The sequence below is a fragment of the Hipposideros armiger genome, unplaced genomic scaffold, assembly GCF_001890085.2.
Source record: "Hipposideros armiger isolate ML-2016 unplaced genomic scaffold, ASM189008v1 scaffold_209, whole genome shotgun sequence".
Classification (NCBI taxonomy): Eukaryota; Metazoa; Chordata; class Mammalia; order Chiroptera; family Hipposideridae; genus Hipposideros; species Hipposideros armiger.
In genome coordinates this window covers 1,340,470-1,351,248 of record NW_017731559.1, presented here as the reverse complement: position 1 = coordinate 1,351,248, position 10,779 = coordinate 1,340,470, and the positions used below count along the sequence as shown (strand labels likewise).

The 10,779-nt window shown below is 33.8% G+C and overlaps 1 protein-coding gene across 3 annotated transcripts in view; it reads right to left on the bottom strand.

Annotated features, from left to right (window-relative positions):
- The window catches only part of MIB1 (MIB E3 ubiquitin protein ligase 1), a 144,421-nt gene that overhangs the window by 87,053 nt on the left and 46,589 nt on the right, over window positions 1-10,779 (bottom strand). For all 3 annotated transcript variants that reach the window (XM_019653864.1, XM_019653865.1, XM_019653866.1), the window contains exons 7-9: window positions 7,102-7,285; window positions 3,029-3,173; window positions 1,276-1,409 (exon numbers count right to left, since the gene is read on the bottom strand). In XM_019653864.1, the coding sequence (XP_019509409.1) occupies window positions 1,276-1,409; window positions 3,029-3,173; window positions 7,102-7,285 (463 nt within the window). The remainder of the gene's footprint in view (window positions 1-1,275; window positions 1,410-3,028; window positions 3,174-7,101; window positions 7,286-10,779) is intronic.

Below are 10,779 nucleotides of genomic sequence, written 5' to 3'. Positions count from 1 at the left end.
ATACACACACACACACACACACACACACACACACACACACACACACACACACACACGCACGAGCTTCCAAACAAGGCTTTTTACTGACCACTCTAATAGATAAATGGACAACCAAGGATCACCAGACATCTAAGGAATGGCCTCTTACATGAAAGACTTGTTTGGAAGAGGTTTAAAGAGGTGAAAATAGCTGCCTCTGAAGAATGGGAAAATAAGATTGAGATAGAGATGTCATTTTTCATAACAAATCTTATAGAACATTTTTCTCTTTAAATTTTTAGACTGCATGACATTATTAAAAATTAACTAAATTAGTAATTAAAGGAAAAAATTAAGTATAATAAAATGTAAATATGCTTTGACTATTAAAAAAATCTAACCATATTTCAAACACAAAAACATAATATCTGAAACAAGTTATTTGTGATATATCCCACAACCAATCAAGAAACCTCTATGTTGTGCTGCTATAATTGATACCGCTCAAATAAACCTAAAATGCTGCATGAGCTCATAGGAATAAGATGTTTGTATCTTACAATTATAGATCTGATCTTCAAACTGTCTAGCAAACTTACATACAAAGGTGTGGCGACAAAAGCCCTCACAACACAGTGATGATTCAAATTGCCACTCCACTTACAATCTCTTGGCTGGCACTGAACGTTATATTGGTGCCAGCATGACAGCAATAGCGAAGCTAATGGATGACTAAGTGAGAACCAAAATGGTCCATTTAAAGTATGGCTTATGTGAACAGTAAAATGACAACATAAATATTATGATTTACAAAGTACATGACCTCTAATTCATCTGCATTATAAACTACAAAATAGTCAACTTTCACAGGAAGGGGAGGGTATAAAGTTTAGATTAAATGTTTTTAAAAGGATAGAAAATGGTTTATAAAATTTACTAAAATAGATTTAAAAGACATGGTAAGATGACAATTATATGAGAAAAATTCACTGAATTTCCCCAAAAGGACACTAAACACTTAAAAACCTAAATGTAAATTTTGTTAATCATAAAATAAAAAAGGTCAGTGTTAAAATAACAAAATGTCAATATCTTTTAGAAATGCGCACTGAAGAATGATGCCTGGTGTCTTTAAAATGCCTCAGAAAAACAAGGAAGAAGGACTAGATGAAGCACATGTGGCAAAGTCTTAATTATTCAAGTAATGTGGCAAAATTTAAATAACTGTTGAAGTATGAGGTTCATTATACTATTCTATTTTAGTGTATGCTTCAAAATAATTTTTAAAATGCTCACATCCACATCTGGTCTTTTTAGCAAATCTTCCACTTTAGCAACATCTCCATTGGCAGCAGCCTTAACTAATTCTTCATTGAGGTCACCAGATTCTTGGGTTTCAAATAATTTCTTCAAGAGTTGGGAGAGTCTTTCTGTAAAGCATCAAATAAAGCTGCTAATATAGGAGGATCTCAAACCTTAACTACTAACAGACAAGCATTACTCGTATGCCTATAATACACACTTTTCCTTTACTATTTCTATCATTAACATTAGTTTTGTACTATGCTACAGATATTACCCATTCAAATTATAATTACTACTACATAAAGCTGCATTAAATTTGAGCCCCTAAGTATTCTGTTTTCTCCAATTCATGTATTTCAAATTAAAATTTCAGAAAACTAAAGAGTTACATACAAATAATAGTTCAAGATTTGGAAGTCATACCAAAGATATTAAAAATGAACACATCACAGTGGGTTTTATCATAATAATACAAATTTTCTTGCAGGTCTTAAGCATACCACACTGACTCTCTGAGTTTAATGTTCAGACCTCAGAATAAATCAACAAATCAATGATTATGATTCAAAAGCAATGTAATCTCTATAATATCAGGAGAAATCTTTTAGGGACAAACCAATTTTCAGTTGAAAATGGACATCTAAGTGATAACGACATACTTTAAAGGTACCAATTGATTTTGACTAAAACAAGAAAGGACCAGGGATTTACATAGAACCTTTCACAAGATAATCTTTCTAAATAGCCTTCATCAGTAAGGAACCTACCCAGTTCTGCTCCTTTCATGCTTGGATCTTCTTATTGGAAAGCAAAGAAATCACAAAGTGGAGCAGAGGACAAACACCAAGTCTACATGACTTGAGAGAAGGATATTAACTATCCTTCACTCTTTTAATTTGTATATAGTCAACCTTTTGTGATGTTATCTGACCTCAAGGTAAAAAATAAACACCACCAGATTTAAACTTTAAGCACACTACCAAATTACAACAGGAAAGAAGACATATAAGCACAGAAAGAAGAAAACAGTGCAAAATAAATTTGGAGGTCACTCAATGTTTTCCTTTACTTTCTTACTACTTAAAGTTATGATTCTATCTTTTTTTCTGGATCATAATACACACGGTAACTTATAATTTATTGTGGAATGAACTGAATCTGTGTACATAAAGCTGGAGCATAAAAAGAAAAGACTTTGGGCATGAGTCTACCCAAGTATCTGGCATATTCACATCTCAACATGGTTTTCTACTCATTGCGGCTTGTACAACAACGTTTATGGAATAGAAACAGAAAAAATACAGCTGATATGTAAAAATATCCAGAAAGAAAGCCATCTGCAAGCAATAATGTTGATAATGAAAAGAAAATAAAACAGTCTAAAAAAGTGATGGTTCTTTGGCAGAAAACAAAAGTTCTGACTAAAGAGAATGTTGAATTTCAGGTATCTTAGATTTGATGTGGAGAAGCCCTTGAGATATCCAAGAAAAAGCACATATTTATGGAACTTTTCCAGCACATACCTCAGCCAGAACAAAGGTTGTTCATTGTATGAAAAAAGGAAAAAAACAAAACAAAAAACGTTTAGTAAAAGTCTAAAAGATAACTAACATTCAAGCAAAGTTATATGATCTGGGAGAAAACCAAGAACACATACAACTTTGTCTGTATATGAGGACTGGGAATTAGCAAAGCTTCTAATGTGAAACACATTACTTTCAAAGAAGCATAAAATACAACATACCACCAGATGCGTTGCTAATGGCTGATCCAGCAGATGCCACCTTGGAAACTGCTGCTGGATTGTATGTCCAAGATGTGCCACAAACTTCCACCTTTAAGTCACTGTCTGAATAAATCTGTTGTACACGGCCAACTTTACCTAAAGTCTTTAAAAAAAATTATATTCATGCTTCCAAGTCTAAAGTATATGCCATAAAACTTTTTACCAGTTTTTACATGTTTAAAGGATTCATTTTACTTCATTCATTCCTAAAGAAAATACTTTAAAGGATAATCATATTCAAATGGATTATTTATTCGTTACAAACTTTAAAGAGTACCTTTAAAAAGTATATTTTTTATTAGTTTCAGGTGTATAAAACAATGTAAAAGTCAGACATTTACACCCCTCACAAAGTGATAACCCTCCTCCCCCAATCTATTACCCCTCTGACATCGTATTAAGAAATATTTTTTTTTGAAGATTTTATTGGGGAATTGGGGAAGGGGAACAGTGTTGGGGAACTGGGGAAGGGGAAGAGCCAAGTTGTTATCCTTCAATCTTAGTTGTGGAGCTCAGCTCCAAGACCAGTTGCCATCTGGCCACCGATGGCAGCTTGCAGCCGCTCAACTCAAGATGCCATGTTCAATTTTAGCTGCGAATGGGCGTAGCCCACCATCCCATGCAGGAATCAAACAGGCAACCTTGTTGTTAGGAGCATGTGCTCTCACCAGCAGAGTCATCTGGCAGCACAGCGGCAGCTCAGCTCACTGGCCCTTGTGGGAATCGAACCAGCGACCCTGTTGCTCAGAGCTCGCACTCTTAACCAACTGAGCCACTCGGCCAGCCCAAGAAATATTTTAATAAATAAAACTATCATACTTCCACAAGAATGTAAGAAAATAAATCATGAGTCTGTCTTAGTCATAAAAATTCACAAAATTTTTAATTTTTTGATATTTAATCTTTCTTTTTTAACCCCATAAGATACACCTTGAGAACTTATAACTCAAGTAGTAAAAAATCCATCATCTAGCCTAAAACTATAAAATCTGATTTCTAAACATACATATATTTAAACCAAAAAGGGCTCAAAGCCTTTATGGAATCATGCCTGATTCAAAAGCATAAGTGTAGAAATAACACGCTTATTAAATATGAAATAAAAAGGGTAATCAGGTACATAATAATCAGCAACATAAGCTCTTACCATGTGGTGAATGCTGTTCAAAGAGTTTTATGTGTATTGACTCACCTAATACTATAACCCCGAAAGTTAAGAGCTATTATTAGCCCCATTTAAAACTCAATTCCAAAACTCATTCTTTTAAGCACAACAGAATAGTAAGTAACACTAGAAAATTGGTGAAGAATAGTGATAATATCTGATTATTTCCTAACAGAGAGAAAAAATTACCCTTGACTTGTTTTCTCTCTTGACCTCGCCACAGCATCTGACCCCAACTTCTTGAAACTATTCCCTTGGTTTCAGGATGACAGTCTAATCTTTCTGCCTGTACCACCCCTTTCTCCACTAACTCCTTTTCCTTCTTCAAATCCCTAAATCTGCTCATTCTCCTCAAATTTTACTCCTTCATTTCTTACTTTTCTTTCTTGAAAATTAATCTACTTTGACAACTACCATCTTATTTCCAAAGACTCCAAAATATACTTCTCTAATCATGTTTATCCCTCTCCTTGCCCCCCAACACACACCAATTTTAATTTCACATTAAACATTTTCACTTGGAATTTTCCAGCATCATCTTAAGCTCTATGAGGCTGCATTCTTCGTTTTTTCCTCCTTAACTGTTCATATGGAAAATCTCAAACACATAAAAGTAGACAATAGTATATAAAATCCTCATGTACCCATCAACCAGTTTTAACAATTATTAGCTCATGGCCAATCGTTTTTCCCTACCCATTTTTCCCTCCTTTATTATTTTATCATGTAATCTTTTTTAAAAACATATCTACAATACTATTATCAACCAGCCCAAAATTATAGATAACTCTGTAATAGCATAAACTACCAGCCAGTGTTCAAATTCCCAATTGCCTCATAAATGATAATTTTCTTTTAGTTTAAATCTAGTCCCAAATAAAGTCTATACATATTTTTTTTCTCTGCAAATTATTTGTTGACGAAACAGGGTTATTTATCCTATAAAGTTTCTTACAATCTGAATTTTGCTAATTAGTATAGTTTAATAGGTTCATCTAACTTTGTATTTGGTAAGAAACCCTTCAACTTGACTGCTACATCTTTTTAAATGATCTAGAAATCTTTGATAGTTTCCTTGCTGTCTGGTATGAGGCTCATCTTATACACTTCCTGTCAGAGAGCTAGAATTAGCCATTTCTCCAAAGAGACCTAGTTCTTTACAGAGGGAAAGGCTATTTCAAGACCATAATCTGGGCACTAAGGTTGGTTATTATTACTAGAATGGTCACTGTTTTCTACGTCTTTTCATGGACAGAGCTACAGAACAGAATTTTGGGGTTTTTTTTAATTTTGTTTTAAAAGATAAAATAAATCATGAGTTCAAACACTCTTCCAATTCAAGACTATAGGGTTTTTACATAACCTCTTCTATATTAGATCTGTATCTCCTTTTCTCATTCTGATCATTCTGGTTCTCAAGGGTCCCTGGGGATAACAGAATTAGAATTATCATATCACTACTCATTTTTTTTGTCATGTTACATCAACAACAATCTCAAAGTAAGACTATTAACATTATCACAATTAGATTTCTGAAAATTGTTAAATATTTCTTTTGCCATGCAGTTCTGCAGTATATATTCCTCCTATAAAGATATAAAGACAAATTACTGTGTTTAAAAATCACTTGGGGGCTGGCCGAGTCGCTCAGTTGGTTAAGAGCTCGCTCAAGAATGCGAGCTCTGAGCAACAGCGGTTCAAGTCCCACCCGAGCTGAGCTGCTGCTGAGCTGCCAACAGGTGGCAAGATGGCTCAGCAAAAAAAAAAAAAAAAAAAAATCACTTGGAATTTCCTCTCTCTATGGTTTTGCCAACAGGAAAGACATTCATGTTCATTTGTTTCAATTTATTTTCTACTTTCAGTAGTTTCCTTTCTGAATTTAACTTTTGTTTTATAAATGTATAAAATATATATATAGTTTCAAATCAAATTTATAAAACAAGACATATTCAAAGACATCTCCCTTTTACTTTTGTCTTCTATATCATATTCATTTTTTATATATACTTTTTTAACTTTGATTAATACTTCCATTTTCTTTTTAAAATAAAATTTATATATTAAAACTTTATATTAAACTATATTGTCCTAGTAATATTTACAATATCTATATATATAAACATATATACAGAGGGGTGCCAAAAAAATGTATACACATTTTAAGAAAGGAACAAACTATATTAAAATTACACTGATGGTAACCATTTTGAGCACCTCTTGTAATTGCAGAAGTCAAATGTGACTTGTATTCATCTTATGTTATCGTCATATATTGAGACAATTTTAATATTGGGTTGTCGTAAAAGTCATGACATATTTTTTCTCTGTTTTTTGTTGCAAAAATACGTCATGACTTTTCCAACAACCCAATAGTTTGTTCTTTTCTTAAAGTGTGTATACATTTTATTGGTACCCTGTGTGTGCATATACACACATGCAAACCTTTATTCCCTCTTTTAAAAATATTTATGTATTGTCTATTGGTTCCCTCGTGTGTACAATATTAAAATTAGTCATTCAGATGTTTTTCCCCTTGCCCTCTTTCTCCCCTAACATTCTGATTTTAAATAATAGTATTTAGTCCCAATTAATGCCTTACCCATTCATTACATTCTTCACTAACGATTCTATCAAAAAATACTAACTGTACCCCTTTTTGGGTAAAGTTAGCTTACAGTTAAATTAGCTTCTCTAGCTAACTTAACAGGAATAAATTAGAAAATAAAAGGCATAAGTATGCCTAGCTGCCAATAAAGAGTACAATTCTCAAGGATTATGCTAATTTCATTTCTAAAATTAAAGTATTTTTTAAAACTTCATAAGTATAGTATAATTCCTAGTCCAAAACTAATTTGTGTAAACTTACTGGAAGCATAGCTTCAGCCCACTCTCCATGTCCTCTTTGTAGAAGTTTGATTCTTTCCAGATCATAACAAACTTGTACTAGATCACCCACTTGAAACTGTGAGGTGCCTCCTTCTGCACCTTGAGCAGCATCCCCGCTTCGAACAATGTTTGCTTTAGTGAGAACAGCAGGATTGAAGGTCCACCTGAAGATCAAAGCCAAAACTCAAAATAAGTAAGTTTACCTAATTTTAATACAACATTTTTTGTTAAGCATTACAAGGAAAAATGTCTTATAACACATCAAAAGAGTAAAACAATCCTTGGCAATTACATCCTGAATGATTTGTATTTTTTTATAATTTTATAATACAAAATTGGGAAAAGTCATTGTAATCTCACTACCCTAATAGATTTATTTACTCTGTCTAGATTTATTCTTTTCTACATATTTTTTAAATTGTTATAAAATATATACTTTCCATTAAAAATTAAAACATTTCAGAAACATGTAAAATGTGTGAACCTTGAGAAGGAATATATCTGCCAAGAACAATTCTTAGTGGTTAGCTGGGCCCAAATTCATAACGAGAGTCTAGGTGACATTGCTAGAGGCTTCTTATGCACTCTGCATTTCAAGAAAAAGCCACAGACTAAGCTGCCAGTCTCCTGCATTGTATTCCTGCCTTCTGAGTCAACCCTTATTAAGCAGTTCCTAGTATCATCTTTCGACCAATAGATTGAGACCTGCCCCATCCAATCAGAGCTGTGCAACTATATCCTCATTTGCATCTATACCAACCAATCAGAGGTGCTTCACAATGACCTATCAGCATACACGATTCTAACCAATCAGTACCATGCCATTTGGACCAATCAGAACTGTGCAATTCGGATCCACCGTTTGAATAAAAATGGATGAAATCAAGAACCAGGGTGGAACTTTCTCTACAAAAGGCATCCTGCCCTTTGTCTGTATAGAACCCACTCTTGGTTTCCACCAGAGGCTGCATTTCCATAGTTTTCAAACTGTTCACCTGAATAAAAGTTTTCTCCTCTTTCCGTACTTCAGATTGGGAATTTTTGTTGATAAGTGCAAGTTCCATTTTATACAAACACACCAGATCACCATTCCCCATCCCACTAGAAACCACTGTTAATATTCCATTGTGTATCCTTGCAGATTTTCTATCAGTATTCTGAGTGACCTTTATAATGTAAAGAGTTGTTTTCTTTTCCATAAATGGGATCATTATATCATTCTGTGGCTTCTTTTTTTCTCAGAGAATGCATCTTGGTATATTACTGTTCAATGTTACAAACATGTATCTACTTATTTCAATTTAATGGCCACAGAGTACTCTGTAACATGGATATACACTAATGTACTTAACCTTTCTCCTGTTGACTATCATTTACAGTATTTCCAAATTTTCACCATTACAAACAATACTATAAAGAACATCCCTATATGTACGTTTCCATGTGTACATGTGCACATGGAGTCAGTATTTCATTAGATTCTTAGAAGCACTAACTAATCCAAGTATGTATTTGTTTACAATTCTGATAAACAAACTGCTCTACAAAGAGCACCCATTTCCCCATACCACTGCCAATCTCGTGGGAAAAAAAAGTATTTAGTTTTAATTTGTCATGCATGGGTATTTTACATGATTGTAATCACTGTGGCAAAACAAATTTGGATTTTCTTCCCTATACATAAGCATTTTTATGCTGCTACCATTTTATTGACTACTTAATATTCCATCAAATAGCTGTACCACAGTGTATAACACATTTATTTCCTCTAGTCCCAAATGGCACTTCAAGGAAAAAAAGTTCCCTAGTCAAATAGCTTTTACAATATAGCCATTAGCATATAAAGACTGAGGCTGGGCCGGCTGAGTGGCGCAATGGTTAAGAACTGGCTTGGGATGCCAGAGGGCCCCGGTTCTGATCCCACATATGAGGGCCAGTGACACTGCCCTCCACAGCTAAGGTGCTGAACAACAGCTCAACCTGGAGCTGGGCTGCCGTGAATCGTCGTCTCGACGTAGGCTGCAGCCCCTGTGGCAGTGGGTTNAAAATAAATCATGAGTCTGTCTTAGTCATAAAAATTCACAAAATTTTTAATTTTTTGATATTTAATCTTTCTTTTTTAACCCCATAAGATACACCTTGAGAACTTATAACTCAAGTAGTAAAAAATCCATCATCTAGCCTAAAACTATAAAATCTGATTTCTAAACATACATATATTTAAACCAAAAAGGGCTCAAAGCCTTTATGGAATCATGCCTGATTCAAAAGCATAAGTGTAGAAATAACACGCTTATTAAATATGAAATAAAAAGGGCAATCAGGTACATAATAATCAGCAACATAAGCTCTTACCATGTGGTGAATGCTGTTCAAAGAGTTTTATGTGTATTGACTCACCTAATACTATAACCCCGAAAGTTAAGAGCTATTATTAGCCCCATTTAAAACTCAATTCCAAAACTCATTCTTTTAAGCACAACAGAATAGTAAGTAACACTAGAAAATTGGTGAAGAATAGTGATAATATCTGATTATTTCCTAACAGAGAGAAAAAATTACCCTTGACTTGTTTTCTCTCTTGACCTCGCCACAGCATCTGACCCCAACTTCTTGAAACTATTCCCTTGGTTTCAGGATGACAGTCTAATCTTTCTGCCTGTACCACCCCTTTCTCCACTAACTCCTTTTCCTTCTTCAAATCCCTAAATCTGCTCATTCTCCTCAAATTTTACTCCTTCATTTCTTACTTTTCTTTCTTGAAAATTAATCTACTTTGACAACTACCATCTTATTTCCAAAGACTCCAAAATATACTTCTCTAATCATGTTTATCCCTCTCCTTGCCCCCCAACACACACCAATTTTAATTTCACATTAAACATTTTCACTTGGAATTTTCCAGCATCACCTTAAGCTCTATGAGGCTGCATTCTTCGTTTTTTCCTCCTTAACTGTTCATATGGAAAATCTCAAACACATAAAAGTAGACAATAGTATATAAAATCCTCATGTACCCATCAACCAGTTTTAACAATTATTAGCTCATGGCCAATCGTTTTTCCCTACCCATTTTTCCCTCCTTTATTATTTTATCATGTAATCTTTTTTAAAAACATATCTACAATACTATTATCAACCAGCCCAAAATTATAGATAACTCTGTAATAGCATAAACTACCAGCCAGTGTTCAAATTCCCAATTGCCTCATAAATGATAATTTTCTTTTAGTTTAAATCTAGTCCCAAATAAAGTCTATACATATTTTTTTTCTCTGCAAATTATTTGTTGACGAAACAGGGTTATTTATCCTATAAAGTTTCTTACAATCTGAATTTTGCTAATTAGTATAGTTTAATAGGTTCATCTAACTTTGTATTTGGTAAGAAACCCTTCAACTTGACTGCTACATCTTTTTAAATGATCTAGAAATCTTTGATAGTTTCCTTGCTGTCTGGTATGAGGCTCATCTTATACACTTCCTGTCAGAGAGCTAGAATTAGCCATTTCTCCAAAGAGACCTAGTTCTTTACAGAGGGAAAGGCTATTTCAAGACCATAATCTGGGCACTAAGGTTGGTTATTATTACTAGAATGGTCACTGTTTTCTACGTCTTTTCATGGACAGAGCTACAGAACAGAATTTTGGGGTTTTTTT